Source organism: Acromyrmex echinatior, chromosome 1 (genome assembly GCF_024713525.1).
Source record: "Acromyrmex echinatior isolate Ae372 chromosome 1, ASM2471352v2, whole genome shotgun sequence".
NCBI classification, from domain to species: Eukaryota; Metazoa; Arthropoda; class Insecta; order Hymenoptera; family Formicidae; genus Acromyrmex; species Acromyrmex echinatior.
Window position 1 is genome coordinate 9,894,239 of NC_141852.1, and position 21,570 is coordinate 9,915,808.

Consider the following 21,570-nt stretch of genomic DNA (forward strand, 5'->3'; position numbering starts at 1 on the left):
GATAGACTGAAGATAGACTCTCGGGTCTGTCACGTCGGGAGACACGGCAAATTAGTTCACATCGATCAGACGGGCTCTTCTGTCTGCAACGAGAATATACCGCGTCCGACATTGATCAATTCGTGACACGATTGATTAATTCTTTGATTAACTGCTCCTCGCACGCTCGCATTATACCTTGTACACGATCGCGTCACGAACTTTCTTCAGCGCGACACTTCATCCCTGATTTAAAACTCTCTTCCTATACTTGTCTCTTTGAAATTCTGATTTCGCGTCAGGACGCGCTCATTTACTCGCGCGTATCGCTATCGCGTGTCAAATGAATGTATCGAGTATATAATCCCCGGTATAGAAATAAGAACTATCAGCGATCAGTTTATCGCTGCTTTGTATGTTAAATAGAACGCTCGTGCTAAATGGAGCTATGTAAAAGCCTCTCCCCCTCCCTCCCCATTCGCACAGTTGTATTTTAACCGAATAAATGTCGCGCCGGCGAAGTTCCGGCTGTCGGTTCTCTCTATTTTGCCGATACGTTTAATACACAGGTCATGTAATCCCGGCGCAATTCGATTGCTATTCAATTGCTGCATCATGACGTGCCGCGCAGGAATAATTATGCGCTAGGCCGGGCTCCATAATACTCCAATTTCGCATTGGCGTTTGCGCATATAGCGCGAAGCATAAAGGAAGTTTCTCCAATCCGTTACTTCATTGTAACTCGCGTATCGCGAATATAAATCGGCGGATCGATACGCACTTTCAGCAAATTAATTATTATCCGTCGCACGATAATTTCCTTGCGCGAATACCGCGCGATAATTGATACCAATGCGGATACCGGCGATGAGGTCTCTGGCGCTCAATTACGATTTTCCAGTGAAGCTGGAGGGGCGGGTCTCTTGTTCCTTTGTTCGCTCGACTCTCATTGACGCCGGGCGAAGTGCTTACGATTATTCGTCAATGGTGAATCGATTTATTGCGATGGAACGACGGCGATAATAAATCACTCCACCGGTCAACCTTATCTTTGCACCGATGTATCGCTCTTGTCAGAGTACGGTATTGTTAACCCGTTGACTGCAGAATCTATAATGTATACGTGGATACATATGTGCATGGTGTGCAAGGGGCGAAATTGTGTAGAGGAGAGGGAGACAAGAGGAGACACAAGGAAGGTACACAGAAAAAGAAATTCACGATGCCTCTTACCTTTTCCAGCAGGCAATTTAATTCTACGCGTAGACTTTTTAAATGGTCATTTTATGTATCTCGATTATCTGGCGCTATTACATTAATTCAAGAGACATAAAAATCAAGTTTACAACAGATTAGTCTAGCTTAACTCCTATGCTTTATTTTTATTGGCAAATACGCTCTCGCTACGCGAGAGTTATATGGGAGAACGTTCGTGGGCAGATGGTTGTACGAGTTAACGGTAATTCGGAGCATTACAATGGCTACGTTGGTAATAAATCATTGCCGAAGCCATTATCTCGGGCTACGTACGCGAGTACTGGCGGTGGCGGCGTGGCGTTCGCCTACATACAACACATTTCTGGCGATCTTTCGAGCTCTACCAATTTTTATCCACAGAGAGAAAGAGTCGCTCTCTACGCGCGACGGAAAAATTCGTGAACCTTCGGCGCGCATTAGCGCCACTCTGATTTGTTTCGTGTGCATAGCACGCTACGTGAATACAAAGCGTCGTGCAACAAAACGAGTACAATGGCGAATAAAGGTATAAAAGGACGCGCGAAAGTTCCGGTTGACAAATCGAGCCACGTAGGAAACTTCAGGCACACATAAAAATATCCCGCGAGACACACCGCGCACTTACGCGCGACTTAAACGCGGCAGTTCGTGAATTAAAACTCGTGTTCTTAGGTAATTAAATGGAGAATATGTATCGAGATTATTCAAATTTGCAGTCGATCTCCGATAATGGGTAACTCAATTAATTATATGAAAATATAATTCATCTTACGAATCCGTAGATTCACTTCTTTTTTCTAACCACCAATTAAAATATTAAGATAGTAAAATTAAAATTTCTATTATATGAATGCTTATGAGAGATAATTTTATTTCAATTAAAACAGTTCGTCTCGAGATATTACATTTACTTGAAATGTTAAAAATTTTTTGTACAGTATTCAATGCATGGCGACATTTAAACCATTTACGAAAGCCAAACAGATGAGATCCGTTATTTTATGGATTTTCATCGATATCGAATAAATATTGTACAGACAGTGCTTTTTGTTTTAATGCATCCGATATAATAACATTCAGAAATAGTCCAACGTTTTGGGTTAAATTCGATGATATGACTGAAACAAAATGCGTTAGCTTCATTTGCGATTGTTTTATTATTACTGTTTGTTATTATTGTTACCGTATTACAATACAGAACGTTGTGCAATCGTTATATGATATTTTAATAGTTTATTTTGGTGCTTATAGTATCAAAAAATCTAATACAAAAATATTGAGCTCACGGTAATCGAAGTTTTTCAAGTATCATGTGCAGAGTTTACACGTTTAGGTAAACTAAATCATGTTTAGATTTACTACAGCCTTCTCTGTATGAAGCACCTCAAAAATTGACGTAAATGTTTATCGGAAAATTAATTTAAAAATTTTTTTCACTGAAAAATAATATTTATTTTTACAATTTGAATATTTTATTAGTTATCCTATGATCTTTATTATCGCCACTACTCTTTTGAGGGAATAATTTGAGAGTGCTTTGTACTTATAGTCAAGGCTGTATATTAAAAATAATTCTGATATCAACATATTGATAATATAATAGGTACAGACATATTTTTTATAACTTTAACTTCTTATCGATATTTTATATTTTTAAATATATTTAAAAGAGCCGAGTTTGCACGATATAAAAGTTTATCGCGCGAAAGTCTAAAAAGAAATTATGATTAAGCGATGATTTATTAATCAAGCGATAATGAACGAAGCTTAATACTCATCTCGGTGAATTCACTCCAAAAACGCGCTGCACATGCTCGGCTTTTTAAAGTCTTATCGGATCGAATTTTTGTCTAAGTACCAAAGTATTTAACAGACTTTAGGGAGAAAAGTATTAAGCATTTAATGCAATTAATCGACGAGTAATGTTCTCTTATGGATTAAAAGAGCTTAAGGCTCTGAAATCGAGTGTTTTAACAGAAAGCCGTGCAGTTTAAACCGAGATTAAAGGAAGCTGGAAGAATGAGACATAAGATTCAGATATTATCTTAATCTCTCTTCAGTCGCTCTCCACGACACGAGATGCCAGTAGAAAACGTTGGGAAGAAGAGAACGGTCGGGCTTTATTATACGTTTGTATTACTCATTCTCTACGACTTAGATTGCACAAACGTAATTATTTATATTAGCGAATATTAAGGATGTATTACAGATGTTTTTTAATTAAATGAAAAAATTATCGAAAAATTGCAGATTTTTCTACATTGTGTTTGGTAATAAAAAAAAATGTTTTAACGGCGATTTCAAACCTGGATCAAAAATAATTTTAATAAAAAGACATATTTTTAAAAATAATTGAATAAATGAGAAAATTTTTATTTAAATTATAAAATTGTATTGTTAAATATAAATATTGACCTTATTGAATTATTTCATATTTATATAATATTTATTTTTATATGGAAAGTATAAATTTTCGCAGATCACTATATACAGCAATTATATATTTGATACGTTCTTTACTTGTTTATTGCGAATAAAAAATGATAGTGACTGTAGATTGTTATTTATATTACATTTATATATTTTTCCGCAATTTTCTTTACAAAAAATTTATTTATCTTTAATAAAATAAAGGAACCTTAATTCTTATAAATATAATATATAATCATTGCACTTATTAAAATAATTCTTAATAATAATATAATTAGTGGCTTGGTTCAATAAAAAATTAATGAAAGTAATTCCAGCCTTTTTCAACTGATAAAATCAAAAAAAGTAACATGCAATCGTTATCTGCTAATCAATCTTCAATACCCGCGAAATTAATAAACCACACGCTTTTATTTTTCAAAGTTATCTCATTAAAGTCAGTGAGTACAGTCGATTCATATAACTGACCGCTCGTTTTATATATAAAGTCGATATTTAGTATTCTAATTTAGTATTGTATAGGGAACAATAAGCATTACAGATTATCAAATAACATGTTCGTTCGCGTTCACTTCCTTTCATATTCTATTGCTTCCCTCCGACAAAATTATATAATATTCTGATGGATCTATTGTAATCATTTTTGGTGTCTGTGGTGCATTTGTATATGTAAACATTACGAAAGGTATAATAACTAGTATTTCTATGGGCGCAAATCATATACTGTGATCGGGATACAATAGAAATCGTAATATCAGAGACCGATAATGAAAAATGGTTTCTCAGTACCGCTAGCGATCGAGGAAATAGCTCCAATCGTTGCAACATATTCCTTGGCATCGTCTGCCTCGTTCATCTTCGTTTTATTGCGCCATGGTGTCCCTCGCTCGTCTAATGCCGTCATCATGCCGTCGTCGTCGGCGGCTTATAACGCCGAATCTCGCCACAAATTTGAAGTTGCGCGCGATGGCAGTCGCTACACAGCCTTCCTCGAACTTTTTTCATAAAGTACCCCGCATATTCTTTATTTTCTTTTTCATGGTTCTCCGTCTCGATAGAGAGAAGCTCCCTCCGGGGAAGAGAAAAGGATAGTGCAGTCGTTATTACGGTATACAATATTTTATGTCTCTTCACTGTGTGTGTGGTTCACGCCCGGAGCATTCAGAGTAGCGAAACATCGGACGTAGACACGCACAGGTTCCCGATTCTCAGAGCGTTTTATCTCCGTGGGTGTCCGCGGAATTAATCGGACGTTACAGCTTCGAAGTATCGACTCATCTACCGGTCTCTACACGATTCCCCGATATTACATGAGAGAAAAATATACTTTCAGGAATATAAGCACGCGAGCGCGTACAGCGTGTCGCTAAAATCGATTTCCGGTGAAGATTAATTGAATATCCGGTCGTGTCTCTTTCTCTTTCCTTTTCTCTTTTGCACACACACACACACACACACACACACACACACACACACACACACACACACACACACACACACACACACACACACACACACACACACACACACACACACACACACACACACACACACACACACACACTCTCATTCTCTCTCTCTCTCTCTCTCTCTCTCTGTCTCTATGTTCTATATCGAACGAGAAAAAATGCAGGATTCCCATGGCACTCTGGTATTTCTGTTCGCGGCGCCGTTCCTGTCTTTTCGTACGTGCCACCGGGCCGTATCGTGGAATTCGCCGTCTCGATCGATGGGCGGATTTCAATCTGTACATCCTGCATATACGTTGGAGTATGATATCGGTAGTGGCACGACGCACACTCACTTCCAACTCGCTTCTGTCTATGTATTAGTCGGACATTGAGTACAGACAAAGTATTACATGCTTGTATCGAGAGTCATGCTTTAGGATAAAAAAATTTCTACAGTTAACGCAATGTACACCGAAAATATATAAACAGAAAAAAAAAGAAATATAAATAGCAATGATATAAATATTGAGAAAAAGAATAATATATGTAATTGAATTATTTTTAGATATATGAGAGAAATGAAATATTGTGTTATTATTATAATACATTATTATTATATCATTATAAAATTAAGCGCAAGTGAAGTTATGAAACTTTCGTATCAAACCAACACCATTTTGTTGATTACATTGGCCGCAAGCCGTAATTCATTTTTCACTTCCAACTCGCTCCTATCTATATATTCGTTGGATGAGTACGATAAAGTATTACATGCTTGCATCGAGAGTCATGTTTCAGGATAAAAAAGAATCTCTCTAGTCAACACAATGTACACTAAAAGTGTATAAACAGAGAAAGAGAAGAAATGCGATGGCAGATGATATAATTGAGAAAATAACTGAATTATTTTTAAATATATGAGAGACGTGAGGTGCTATATTATATATATTGTATTATTATAATATATTATTATATTATTATAAAATTAAGCGCAAGTTTATAAAGTTACGAAACTTTCGTATAAAACAAGCATTTTGCGATTACATCAGCCGCGAGCTATAATTCATTTTTTTTACGACATATTCCATCGCGAAAATCTCACGCTGTTTGCCACGCAATGTAAATTCCCAACGCAATGTGATGCAGCGATACGATCCGAAACGTGACGTCAGATTATTACTGTACAGTGCTGTTAGAATTAATGCACGATCGAAACTGGGCTATATATATATCATGCTGTTTTTCGATCGTTAATGAAATCCAGTCGGCTCCGAATTACCAATCGCATAAATATCGAGTAAAAAGTTATTAATTTCGACAGGCGTGTGACTTCGATATATACTCAATTTTGCGTGCAGGAGTGAAAATTTTGCGAAAAATTTGTGAAGTAAGAACTTTATCAATTTTGCATCGCGTACGATTTCATTGGAAGGAAAATAAAACAGAATCCACTTGTTTGTAAATTCATTTGACGATATTCTGTCTATAATTTTTGATCGATGCAGTAAGGTTTTGTTACAATTCGCTTCCAATGGAGCTCAGTAGCTGGCGAGGTAATTATCTGCAAATTAAACTCGCTCTCTCATCCATGGTTCTACCCACTTGTGTTCTCTGCCTCTATTCTCGTTCTCTTTTCCCCCTCCCTCCTTCTCTCTTTCTCTCTTCCACCTTGTCTCTCTCGCTCGCTGACATGGTATTATTTGTTAATGTGGTATTAGCTCGAATTACCGGTTAAACGTTGTACGAGAATTACCTGTAAACAGTTGCACTTTATTCGATTACTAGTCGCGATGGACTTGGTGAGTACTATGTGCTCGAAGGGCCCAGGGCATAAGTGCCCCGTGTATGTCCATATCGACGTGATCGAATTATTTGTTTGCATTTACGGGGGGTGGCAAATTCAACGATGTAATCGAATGCTTAATATCCGGCAGATTGTGGAACCTCGAGATAATGCATGAGATATTAACCGTCTCATCTTAACGGTGCAGATTAGGTACGAACAATGGGTGGTAATGAATACCTCGAGAATCGACGTGGAAAAAGGAAAAGACGGGAAAGGGAAAAGAAAAAGAAGGGGAATAACTTATGGTATCAATTTGTCCAGATTTTTGCGAATTCGAGCGGAGTGTAATTTATTTGTAACACGACATATGGAAGTATGTCACGTACATTTTTTTATAAAGTCTGCTATAGGATTAATAAAATATAATATTATATACGTGTGAAGATTTAAGCCACACACACATATATGTATAAAGGGCTTACTTTATAGGAACCAAAAATATTTTAAATTTAAAAGCATTTTGCAATTTAAATATATAACGTGCATTAAATTGTTAAACCATCGCGTCAATATTTCTCTCCGTTTGTATGTTCACATGATGATAAAATTTGACATTTAAAAAATTTTCTCTTATAATCAGTTTAATAATTAAAATACAAACACATAATCGCAGTTAGTTGCGTCTGCTTTCACAAAATTGCGTTGTAAGTGGCAGAAATGTCTGTATGAAAGTTAATATCTCTGTAATGATATCTAAAATGTCAATTCGTAATAATATTGTATTAATAATAATTGTTTCATTTAAATGAAATTATAATTATGTCATCATTTATGTCTTTTGCATAAATAATATTATCTTATACAGAATAGTTTAATTGATTTTAGATATCTTTTCGAAAATAAACATATTTAATTGCAGTAATATCGTACAGTTATCCCACATTTCTCTCCAATGAAAAACGAATTACACAAATTTATACAACAAAGTTTAAAAATAAGTCAGATTGGTAATAATTTTAGATTATATTATTTTTCAATTATTATAGCTCCTGTGTTGAATTTAATCTAATGATATTTTAATTTATTTGTTTGCTCTTAATTAATGTTTCCAAAATGTTGAGTTATTGTAACGAGTTATTTTTTTAAATCAGACGACTTTGTTGTCGCGGGAAAATAAGTGTCCGTAATATAGACTGCGACTATTATAGATATTAGGTTATTGATAGAAACAAACTTAATTAACATATGCAAATATTATGCTTGTAATTGTTCTTTCGACATAATTGAAAAATATATTATTAATGCAATTAGTAACCTGATGGCAAGTTAATATTGCACTAAGTAAATAATGGTATAGCTTGCATAATGGTCTCGAATAAATTGAATGTGATGCATCAATAATCGAACATACTTTGAATTTACCACCAGATGTTAACCCCATGTAACTTTCTGACATTAATATATAATTTTGCTATTATTACGAAATAATGCGCTATTATTATAGCAAAATAGTAACTGGCCATAATAGAACGATACTCCAAGTCGAACGATACTCATTTCTCTTGTGAATTTTTGACATTTTCATCGAACTTCATACTGGCTATGTATCGCAGATGTCATTTCGAATATCTAAGTTCTCACAAACTCACGTTTCGCGTATGATCGCGAAGATAGCGAACAACTGGTGACCGACAATCATGATTGCGCGCGAAATACCTCCGTCGCGATCATAAAACTCAACAACTCTACGTGTTCGTCTGGCAGCGTAAGGGGTGGCTGAAAAAAAACACCGAAATCGGGGATGGGCGAGTGGCGGGTGAAAACGTAACTACGCACAAAAACACACGCGCAGACACGTGGAACGACCTGCAACGACGTGGTCGTTTCTTCGCGCACATGCCCGTAGGCGCCATCAGGATCAGGAACTCTAGTTTCTGAGCGTCCCTCGCTCAGAAACCTTCTAGGATCCGTGCGCGTGTATTGCTACACGACGAAGCACGTGTGTGTGTCAGCATTTGGCCACACACTGATGATGCGCGCGTTGTCGTTCGGTGTCGGTGTGTACGGAATGTAATACGGTGGCTGGTACCGTCACATGGCTATTTAGAGGAGTTCCGGGACGGCCAAGGGAGGATGAGAGTCGAGAGGGGTGTGCAGAGAGCGAGGGTGCAACGATGCGACTGGAAGAGGTAAGGACCGGGGTAGAGGACATAAGAGACCGACACGAAGAGATGCCCGAGGCGATGCACCCTCTTTCGTATCCTTCCGTCGAGCTTCTCTCCACCTCGCTTCCTCTTCTCCTTTTTCCTTCCTCCCCACTGGTTGCCAACCCCGTATCCACCCCGTGTGATGCGTCCCTCGTACCGACTCCTACCGCTATCTCCCGCTTCCCTTTGTTCGCGCAGACGACGGTGATATTCTGCGGGAATCCGCAGATGTGACTCGGTCGCATCCACGCGGCCCAGCTCGGTTTGCGAAAGGTTGCCTGGCGAGTTTGCGAAAAGCCAGCTTCATTGACACCGGCGCGGTGTGCGCCGGCATTGTTACATCGCGACGAGCTAATAAAGAAAAATAGAGGCTCCTGCGCGGATATTAGTTGCCCTCTGTGTTCGCGAGAAATCATAGCACGACGAGAAAAGGACTAACCCCCCTGCCGATCTCCGACGGTGAGAAGCAAGAGGTAATGTCGTGACGGGGATTCTTTATTTACGTCACGCCCGTTTTCCCGATGTTAATACCAACTAAGTTACCTCGGGATTTCATTTGAGAATCCTGCGTCGCGATGAAGAGCGATTTCATCTGTCTACCCTTGATAATTACAAATGAGAACGCTCGCGCCTCGTATTTGTGGTGAAGCTGGGGTACAACGTTTAATCGTCCGACGTATGAAATATTACCGTTTTATTAATGATCTTGATTTTACAGCGAATACTCGATTATTCGGCAGTTTATTTCTGACGCAAATTAGCTAACTATGAAGCTAATTGCTAGTATTTTGTAGACTAAATAGAGAAATGGGGAAACGAATTAGCAAGTTAATATGAACTGTATTGAGAAGATCATTGTTCTTGATACCTTGTGGAACAAGCATTTTCTGTAATAAGTTTCTAACGAACAAAAAGAAAAAAATGTTAATTTCCTGAATATCAACTCGCCAAGGTGTGAAAAGCGATGAAAATAAAGAGTAAGAGCGACGCTATGATGAGCTTTTATTCGCTCCGTGAATTTTCAAGATTTTTACGGAGCTCGTGTACCTGCTTTCGTTTTTCATGATTGACTCTACAACGTGTCACCATATTTTATCTACAGCTGAAAAGAAGAATGATCTAGTTGAGATGAAGGGTTCTTAATGAAAGAATCCTTTTCGGATGAACTTCTTTATCTAACACAGGATGGACCATGGAAACCTAATGAGTTTCAGAATGAAATGAGTAATATGAAATATAATTTAAATATTATATAACAACAAGAAATATAATTTTAGCATGTCTGAGTATAATTGAATAATAGCTGTATTCAGCAGATGAAACAGCTCAGTGAGTATTAATTCTTTAATATAATTAGTTTTTGCTTATTTCTGCTTTAATTTCATTACTGGGTCTAGAAATTAATCGTAATAAAGAATCAGTGAGGCACTCATTGACCTGTTTCGTCTAATCATTATTCAAATATACTCAGATATACTCAAATGGTATTTTATTGTTAAATAAAGCATTTTATTGTTAAATAAGAAATAATCAACTGTCTATATTTCTCTTGTATTATATTTTATATTATTTATTTCATTTTGAAAATCGTCAAATTCTCATGCTTCCTGTATTTTATTGTTTTTCGTGTCACTCATGGAAATTTTAATGTCATCAATCGCGCTCACTATGTATTAGAATTTCGGACCCATATTCCTATTGTACGCGCAAGGCTAAACACAGCTGGCCAAATCTCATTTCATGTTTACACTGGGCGCATTCAACTGAGACAACGGTTGAGTAGCAATTGAATACGATCGGTATATACTCTGAGATATTCAGCGAAGCGGGTTGCATTACTGCTCAAGTGCTACTCAATTGTCGTCTCCGCTGAATGCGCCCATTGACTGCGATATTCATATAGAGCGACGTTGAAAACTATTGTGACGTACCTGTATCAATCGAGGGCTATTGTAAGAAGCGAATGTATTCCGGATCGACGCGAAAGAATTACAGGCGGAAGTGCATCCGCGCCAAGAGTGAAAACACTTCACGGAAACGTAAATTCATTTATCCGACGTTGCAATTTGCATCGGACGCTTAATGCCGCGGCGACACCATTAATATATCTCGCGCCTTTATCGCGTGATAATACATATATACGTTTTCATATTTACACTCATACTTTATCGCGCGGTACTCGTATCCTTTTACATCGTATCACATCTATTCATCTTATCACGCGCGACCGGGGAAGGCAACTTATTTTTTCACACCCTTTATCTCACTCTGATGGTTACTGCTTTCCGTTTTCATCGGTCACGTATTCTTGCTTTCTCCGCGTTTTCTATACAGCACATATCATTCCAACAATATTATAGCAACGTTGCAACGTTCTAACAATATTTCAATAACATTGCAAATGTTATTGTAAGCTTCTTTGTTATATGGATTAATTCACATGGTGAATAACGCCAGAGCTACGAAAATTCATGAACACGGATTGTCGGTCTTATTTGGTAAGTCAGTAAGCTCGAGCTCGAGCTAGAGAGCCGAGGAAAGTTAGTTGTTGCTCAGTTAAGCTGACGAAGCTAAAATAATGAAAACAATAAAAGCCAGTTGTCAGACATTAGCTTGCTCCTTTGGGGAAGCTGGGGATGGGAATAACTATTATTATAGAAGAAGATTGTTTGCTTCACACAATGACGAACCCTCCTATCGTGCATGGAATGCGGCTTTCGAAAATTTGCTTGGAATGCAAACTCCGTCTCATAAGATTTCGCCAGATTTTGTCCTCGTCTGCCGGAGAGTGTCGGTGACCGTTCGCTGAACGACTCGGATGAACGCGAATAAAGGGTCTCCACCCTAAGCCACTCGACGTATTTTTATTGGACGCGGCATGAGATCTTGGATCTACAAATATTACAGCATGATTCGATTCTGCACACAGACACGTGGAATACAAACAGCGCAAGATGGACAATCTAAATATTATTATAGTGTGGCGAGTACTTTCCAATTGCTTAATACGTCTTAACACAAACGTATACTGGAATGTACAAGTGTAACATTGTGCACAACTCAATTGAAACAGAATGTGTACATAACGTATGCACGGTTTCGGATAGAATTAGTTTAAACATAGCTTTTTCCTCCTGTATTGAATAAAAAATAGCAATATGCCAACCACCCAACGTCCAAATTTATTTATAGCTACCGTGATTATTAATGCAATTATCAGAAAACACAAGTTTATATAGCCGACTAATAGCCCTCGGGCTGAGTACGGATGTAATGTTATGTGATGATTACGGCAATTTGAACGCAATTTCTATTACCGTGTGCATGAAAATGTCTAGTAATTTTACAATTGGAAAGCACTCTATGCTACGATGAAATTGAAATCGGGACACATTAGAGCCGCACGAGACGATGTTTTAACACGAGAATGTCTAGTACGTTTTATCGACACGGCTGGTCTAATTTCAGAACGTGCCCGAGAGGTCAATAGGCTACTTATTCTCGGGGCCGATACAAGAATTACCGGCGTATCGATCCTTCTGAATTTCTATCGTGCTGAAAACGATCCATCTCCCTTCGTGACGTAGCCGCGGGCACGTCCATCGGTATCGGGTTATAACTGACCAAAAGAAGGATTAGCGGGGAACGCTCTTCCGTATCAATATTACACACGTAGGGGCTGCTCCCCTATAATTGTGCCAAGCCGTTGTTTGGAAATGAGTGTAGCACGCATTAATTTGCACCGGCTGTGTTTTTTCTCATGATTTTGTGGGGGATAAGGCGGGATAAGCCTCAGTGGTTGAAGAAGAAAACCGATATAGCTGCTCGGTGCGTTTGTTTGCTTTGTACAAACTATTTTAGCAGTTATTTGGGAGACAATTGTCGAGCTTCATTAAAACAGGAAATAGCGATTTTCGAGCGCGAATTTCCAACACTTCGATGAAGTGTTTTAGATTGATATTGTTTTTTGATGTCTTTCGATATCGTCGCTACAAATAATTCTTAAATGACTAGGTTGTCTAACGACTCTGTTTCTTTTTTTGTTGCAGATTCGAAGATGAATTGGCCACTGGTGCTGACTTGTTTTTTGCTACCACAGTCGTGCATTCTCGGTGCTTCGCGTGGTAAGTTATTTTATCGAAAATTCTCTGTCAATAACTAAATCGATTATCAAAGATTACATAGACAGTCTGTGTGAGAGTGAGAAAATATCATATCAGAATATAGTACATGATTTTAGGCACACTTTCTAATTTAACAATATTCCTTAAAAATTATTATATGAATCCTTTAAGTTTATTAACATTAATTTTTAATTATAAAATAGAATTTTTACACATAGCTCATTTTACAGTATTTGTTTTAGGCAATGCATATTTTAAATCAAATTTACAATTCGTGGCAGATTTTTCTATATATGTATAATTTTGTATTTTTAATACAGATATTTTTAATATCGACATATTATTTATATACCTACAGAAAAATAATTTTCTTTTTCCACTTTAAAAAACGTGATATAAAATAATCAAATATTATAGTTAATTAATAGATTCATTTATATTTAAGAATGATATAATAATCTAAAATTTAAGTTTAAAAATAACTTAGAGAATATAGAATTTAAATTAATTTTTTACATGTTTTATGAATTTATGAACATCTAATGATAATTTTCAATAATTAAACGAAAGGAGCTCAATGTAGCTCAATTTTTTGAATAGTACTTTAAAAAAGATAGAAAATCTCAAATAAAGTTAAAAATGACTTTTAATTCTATGTATAAATTCTACGTCTAAAAATTGGAAACTTTTTTAAATTTTACATCAATCCTAAAAGGGCTATTGAGAGAAGCATTGTCAGAGAAATTTGATGAAGTTTAAAAGTCTTTAGGCTTTGAAATATCTTTTTGAAAATAACTTTGTGTTAATTTTTTTTATAGTTATCTGTGTTTTATTACATGTTATTACTAATTAGGAGTGGTCTTTTAATTTTGTTTAGAAGCTTTTGAACGTTCCTATACAGTAACGTATTAAAATGAAAAGGAAATAACATTCATTAACATAAATGAAAAATATACATTTATTTATATGTACGATAAAACCGAATATATTGTATAAGAATGTTTACGAATCACTTTACGCGAATGCGACGAACAGTACTATTACGGCTATTTGTTGCACGAGTGGACTACCGTTACTGCTTTCGCTGCTGTGCAACGAGCTGCAAAAGCCGGCCTCTAAAACCAGAAAAACCCTGAATTGGGTCATTCTTTTTTTTCTGTCACTGACGGCGAGCAGTAGTGGGGCCACAAGAGGCAGCCGGAAAATCCTTAATCCACCTCGGTCGCTCAGAATCTGGCGTGAACCTGTGCGAAAACAACGTCGAGGGGTGGATTATGATGATCGTGAAAACAACGTGCAAGGGTGCGTGTTCGTGTTCCTCCGAATGGCCGAGTGGTTTCCCGGATGTGTTGCACACCCAAGCGAGACTCATAACCGCGGCTCTTTTCTACCAGTTCTCCCTCAACTGTGCTCGGATAGACAAATTAGTCCTCTTTCACCCTTACTCGAGCTGGGGCTAAGAGGCTTTTGTACAGCGGTTATACCGGTGGAGCTTATTTCTCCCGCTAAGCTCCTGCGCGGTTCGGTAACAGATCGTCTTATAATGACAATGAAGGCTCTCTGTTACGAATAGAAACACTCATATGTTATTTTCAAAATACGTGATCAGTTTACAAGGAGTTACGTTACTTTTATCGACGGTCGTTTACAACGTGATGGAAAGCGAAATGTATTTGTTATCCATCACGCGAACGAAATTTTCTCTTTCCTTTAATCGATCAAACTTGACTCTTTCCTTTTAAACTTGAACATAATTCTTTAATACGCAGGCACGGTACGCGGGTAGTTTCTTCGAACGGCGCGTACAGCCGAATCCGTGTTGCGGTAAGCTCACTGTCCTATTTGAAAGTTGTCCAGCAGCGTTCAACTTGTTTGGCCCTCTATCGAGGCAAATCTGCCCTCATCCAATGTACGAGGAAGGAACGGACACAATCTCTCGAGTTCGCTGTAGCCGACAACCACGAACTTCGATTTCGAGTACACAAGAGACACCGGGTACGCGTCTCCCTAATGTCGATCCAGGTCAAAGTGTATTTTCTCGGTCGCGCTCTGACGATGGCAAACGAACCGCAGCGGTACGCGCGTCCGGAATTTGCCAAGGCGGACTTTCCCCCTTTTGACTTAATTGGCGGCTTTCTCACACCGGGGACCGTCTTTGACTTTCCTTTCAGCGACCAAGAAGTCCGAAACTCGCCAATGGTCAGCGGCGCGAGACAATGTCGTAAAAGACTCACAAAGTAAGGAGTTACGGTAGCGTTCTGTGCCTGCGAACTATCATTTCAAAGATATTAAAGACACAAGAGTGAGACACAAATGAAATCTATTAACTTGCTTCAGGCGTTTTATCAATGTATTATACTTTTAATCCATATGAATTGCTTAGCTTTCTAGCTAAATGTAAATATTTGATTTAGGATATTTACATTAATTCATCTATTTCTGTCAGTTTTATCATTGATAGAAAAAACATTAATAGTGCTGCGAGGTTTTATTTTCATTCTATAACATGACAAAAATATTATCGTTGCTTTTCTACAGCAACGAATAACAACGTCAATTATTTATAAAAAAATAACTCGTAGGTATCTGTAAATTTATTGTGCGAATTTTTTTATTTTGATTCTTTTAGTCTATTTCATTCTAAACCTTGAAATTCACTTGAACGTGAAACGCCAATAAATACCCGCTATTTGTTATTCGCCGCGTTAAATCACTTCTTTCGACTTTTTGAATTTGGTAACTAACTTAATTGGCGGCTTCGAGACGACCGCGGACCGTCTTTGTAGATTGAAGTGGCCACAGGACCACGACGCTTTAGAGAGTCGTGAACTAAGAAGCTCGAAACTTGTTAATGGCATGGGTGTTATGGGACAATGGCGTAAAGACCGTTGAGATTACGAGGGGACTGTAAGACTTTGTATTTGATGCAAACGGGACCAATTAAGTCGTTAAAGGAATAATTTTTCTTCTTGAATCAAGTGTAATATATTATTTAAGAATAAAATTTTTGAAAATACACAGCGATCTATGCTCTCAAATTTCTAAAGCAATTTTGAAGTTTCCAGATTTGATTGTCGCTGGAAAGTGATACCTATCGTTAGTTTTTGAACTGGGAAATATCAGGATTTGCTCTAATCAACCTGCAGAAGTGTAAATGGGTAACTGCACTGCTCAATGGTAGATTTACGACTATTATTGGGCTTTGCACATATTCAGTAAATGACAGTGAAATACAATATGGCGGATCGTTCTGCTCAGTAGAGATATAATGCCTCAACGTTGGCAAAGCCATGTTCACTGGTCACTGGCTAGTGGAAACAGTAAATCTAAACGCTTACATGGATACCGTGTTACGATGTACGAGGACCACGTTTATGCCAGCGAGTCGCTATTATTTCGAATATCAACGCGGCATTAAGCCGATGTAAACCGGAGGTAAATACGATCCGCACTCTCCGCAGTCAGCGAACAAAATCATTTGGCTACAGGTGTCATTTCCGACAACTTGCTTACCATTATTCGGTTTTGCATCAAATTTTACATCATTTCGGGGTCATTGTGGTTTTGGGCACGAAGGGTTCTGTAGTAGTCCTTTAAATAAATGTCAAAGTGTTATTTTCGATGTAGATACAAATCGCTTCAGGTTGTATGTCATTTGCAAACTTTTTATCCTAATAAATCGAACCGAACAACTCTATGTACTCTCTAAATCTGAATTAGTGAAATTCAACTGGAAAAGAAAGGCAGTTTGAGTATCATATAATTAATACTTTCCATCAAGAGATACAATGTAACATAGTGATCATTTTGTCTTTTTTCAACATTGGCAAACAACGAGAAGATACAATGATGTGTCATCTGTGTTTTTGCTGGAAAGCACCTTATACCGATATTTACATGTCAGTTCTAATACCATATACGTTGAACTTATACACTAAAGTAAGGTTAGCTAAGTTAGGGATTCTTGAAGAGATTCCATTTTTTTTTTAGTTGAATTTCCCATTACGAATTCACTGATTACCAGTAGTATACTTGGGAATCAGTGGATATCACTGATGTCACACACAGTCCCAAATATTCACTGATTCAGATTTAGAGAGTAAAAAATAATTTCGTAAAGTGTAGTAAAAAATAAATTTTTAAATATTTTAAATTTGATAACATTGAAAATGGAATTTTTAATTTTCATGCGACAACATCGATAATTTTGATTGCTACACACAGATTGTGTGATTCGCACGCGTGACGATAACGCGACAAATTTAGTCTCTCTCTCTCTCTCTCTCTCTCTCTCTCTCTCTCTCGACTCGTCATTTTATTCATATCACAACAATCTTACTTTAAACTGCAACGCAAAAATTCGACGGATTTAGTTATAGCTTTGTAATTCCTTTGAACGCAGGGAGAATATTTGCTTTGAAGTAATCTGCAACGGAAAAGGGTACGCGCCCCCTGATATGAATAACCTTTTTCATCGGGATAGAAGAGAGTATAGGAGAGACAGGAGGGGGGGGGGGGGAGAGAGAGAGAGAGAGAGAGAGCGCGTGGAAAAGAGAGTTAATTTTACGACGAGAAAAATGCGCGTTTACTGGCTGGTTGCGAGAAAGGGACGGAGCGAGTGCCCGAAGCGAAGCGCTGAAATTCGTTTCTTGTCCCTGGTGAGCGGTTTTGTACCTTTGTAATAAAACTGCATTTTTTCCCCATTTCCGCGTACAACACGCGCGCGTCGAAATTAACGTTACGCGGAGATGAGCATTACGCGGAGTTTCCGGTTAATGGACCGTAACGCTTATATCTGGCTGCTCTTGGTAATTTATCGGCGACACGATAAACGCGATAAACGTTGCCCGGCCATCGACACTGACGAATACTTTCCGGCGTATACTTTCACAACTTTATGCCGTGTCACATGTTTATATGAACCTGCTGAAAAATTCGGTGATAGACGAACATTATAGAAAAAAAGAGTTATTTATTCTCTCAACGCGAATGTATGAAGTCGAATGTAAAATCGAGAATCACGAGGGAGAGAACGATGTCGTCGATTTTCCATTTTCCTCTCTTTCTCCGGTCTCTTCCATTTGTGTTGCCTCACGAGTTCCCCTTCGTTGAGGGACTCGACAATGTTTGTGGACGAGGGCACGACGCTTTTACGGAGGCACACATAATTTTCTACGCCGCGCCGACTGCTTGCGCTTCGTAGGTGGTGGATCATCCTTATCTGACCGTCTAGCAGATATGCACGTTCTTCGGCTGAGATAAGGCGCATCCGACGCGGTGAATTTTCGCGCGATCGTGCACTGCCTCAGATTGCTCCATCCTCCACGTCCTCCACGTCTCCCGCATCCCTCTTCCTCTCCGCGAAACGCCTGATTTAGTATCATATCGCCCGCGGATATTTGCCTTGCGTATAACGCGCCAAACGGATAAGCGAATGTCGCGGGTATCATTTAAGAGGCCCGATCGTACGTGCCGGTATTGAATCACGATTCTGGCTTTAATGAACTTTCTGTTGATGTTCCTTATTGCATTATATGTATATACTGAGAGAGTAGTTTGATATTTGTGTGACTATAATTGCATGGCAAAATAATTATTTGGAAACTCCATTTTTATTTATTATTACTGTTGTAATGTTAATAATTATAATTATATTTATAGTTTTACAGAAATAATATATTTATAGTTTAACATACAAAATGACTTTAAATATTACATAGTTAAATTATGGTAATTTAACCAACCATTTTTTTCTCAGTATGCGCAACATTTTATATGTAATTTTAATTTATTTTCAGGCTCAAATAAATTTGTCAACGTCAATATAAGCGACGTAAAATATGTACATTAAACTGTGATATTTTTTTTTTATTTATGTGACAGAAGAGACATTAGAAATCGATTTCGCATAATTTTTTATGTGCCAACTATACGTATTATTTTTTTCTCTCGACTCTTATAGTGATAATGACAAAATATGATCGTGAAATGTAAGTGTATCGTTTCACCGTGAATCCAATTCGACGGGACTTATGGCAAACGAAAAGCGTTAAATTTTCACAGTCGCGATATCACGCGGAACATGCATAAAGCGATTATACATATATGACCGCCTCCCCACGGTCAGTCCTCTCGATCCCTCTTCCGTTTCTGTTGCGTAGGGAGGAACACCACGTGGAAGGTTAATCAGAGTCAAGGCAAATAAGCGGAGCTACCCGCTCGGTAATTAGCGAGGTCCGTTAAAGTGGATTCCAACACTGGTGCGCGCGTCCATCCGCGTGAGGGACGCAAAAAAGGAGCGTCGCGACGACGATTAAAAGCCAGCCCGACGACGAGTCTCTTTTTTTTGCCTCCGTCCCGTGCTTTCTCTCTCCTCCTCTTCCTCCTCCTTTTCCTCCTCCTCTTCCTCTTCTCTCTCTCTCTCTCTCTTTCTTTTTTTTTCTCTGTCTCTAATAAAGCCGAAAACATTTTGTCGGATGTTAAACTTGGATGTGCGTCCGAGGAAAATACGGTTTAAGGCGGCGAATCGGTGATTAAAACGGGGATTGTTGCCTGGGAAAACCCGAATGCCTCGTACACGAAATAGAGGCATTGAATAGAATTAGTTTTTTTTCATCGGTTGGTCCAGCCATTCATCGATGCCGTGTTTGTTAACGATTAGCGTAGAAATAGTAGTGTGCATTGAAAAAAGAATTCAATCGCAGTAATTGGAATTCTAGTTGAAAATGAACAAATTAGAATTTTTTAATTGAATCTATTATAATTTTAGTTGTTAGTTAGATAATCGGAATTTTGATATAATCAGAATCTTCTGGTTCATTCATTTTCAATCAGAAATTTTTTTCATCGTGGGAAAATGATGTTGATAATATCGTTTGTAAAGGGCATACGATATAGATATTTGTAATAGTAAATGGCATTATTAATATTGCATTATGTTTTGTAGCATTGTAATTTGTTCGTAGAGATTTATTCGATTGATAAATTGAATCACATTTATTGCATTAATGAAATTTATTGTTTACTTTAACGTGTGTCGCCTCTCGTTCGGAAATCGCCTGTTAATTCGCGCACCCTCGCACTCTCATTAACCTTTCTCCTCCAACACGCGTAAAAACAACATTCGAGGGGCGGTTATCTCGTTCGTTCTATCGAGCATCCTGCGAAATCTCACCTGTACGCTGGCGGCGCATCGGAGAACACACAGTGTGCATTCAAGCTGCACCCTGTTATCGAGAAGGGTGAAGGATATAAGAGAGAAAGAGAGAAAGAGCGCGCGCGCGCGCGCGTGAGAGAGAGAGAGAGAGAGAGAGAGAGAACCGGCGCGATTCTCTGGCGAAGCGAGATAAAGTGCGGGGGTAGGAAGGGATGAACAACGTGATGGGGGGGGGGGGGGAACCGGAGGCTCAACTCCGACCGAGTTTTTCGGCGGCATTACCGATTTATATTTTACGCCGGATTTACCGTCGGATGTGTATGTTTTTAATATCCTGGATGCACAACCGCGCGCGCATCGATGCACCGATGCATCTCGCTCGACGAACGTTCAGCGATGCACGAATAGCCATTCTCTTCCTCCGCCTTCTTCCTATTCATCTCGTTTTCTCGTCGCGCGTTCTTGTTCACCCCTCACTTGCTCTCATTTCTACACAAATCCACGATCTTTTATTCGCTTTTCTCTCTCTCTCTCTCTTTTTTATTTTCCTTCTTTCCTCTCTTCCACTTCTCTTCGCGTGTCTTCAATATCCTCGTATCTTTTCGGTGAGATTTCTCCTTTCCTCGCTTGCTCACTTCGTGATCCCTTAAAATCCTTTTCTCTGTGCACTTTTCGCGCAATTCATTTTCCCGAATAACATCGTCCTCTTGACTCGCCTCTGGCGAGCGTTAATTTCGTTTTAGTAATCCACGCAACCCTACCGGTTGTACCGCGACTTTGTGCGGCAGTTTAGTAGGTGCAACACGTCACTTGTACACCTCGCTTAATATTTTATTTCTTTCTGTGTATACATATATGTGTATACACGAGATGCATACACCGAGTCACATGGTTCTCTTTACATATAAATTCTTTGACCAATTTGAAGTTAATTTCTTTCACAAAAACGAGACGTACAATTTGCGCTACGCGACTTTTACGACGCAAGAGCTCTGTGCTGCAAGAACCTTCGTCTCTTTCCCATCTCGGTATAAAGTTAATAAATAAAGTTTTCTCTCTCCTTCGACTTCGCTTTCTTGCTCTTTCACCCGCGCGATGATTAAAGTATCGAGTACACGACGAATATCGTACGAAGGATACTCGCGCCTATTAATAACATGGCGAATTGAATATTCAACGCGCATTTCCTGCAGTACAAATA

The 21,570-nt window shown here is 38.3% G+C and overlaps 1 protein-coding gene across 8 annotated transcripts in view; it reads left to right on the forward strand.

Annotated features, from left to right (window-relative positions):
• The window catches only part of LOC105145981 (uncharacterized), a 282,127-nt gene that overhangs the window by 134,756 nt on the left and 125,801 nt on the right, over positions 1–21,570 (forward strand). For all 8 annotated transcript variants that reach the window (XM_087409511.1, XM_087409501.1, XM_087409521.1 and 5 more), the window contains one exon: positions 13,139–13,213. In XM_087409511.1, the coding sequence (XP_087265637.1) occupies positions 13,139–13,213 (75 nt within the window). The remainder of the gene's footprint in view (positions 1–13,138; positions 13,214–21,570) is intronic.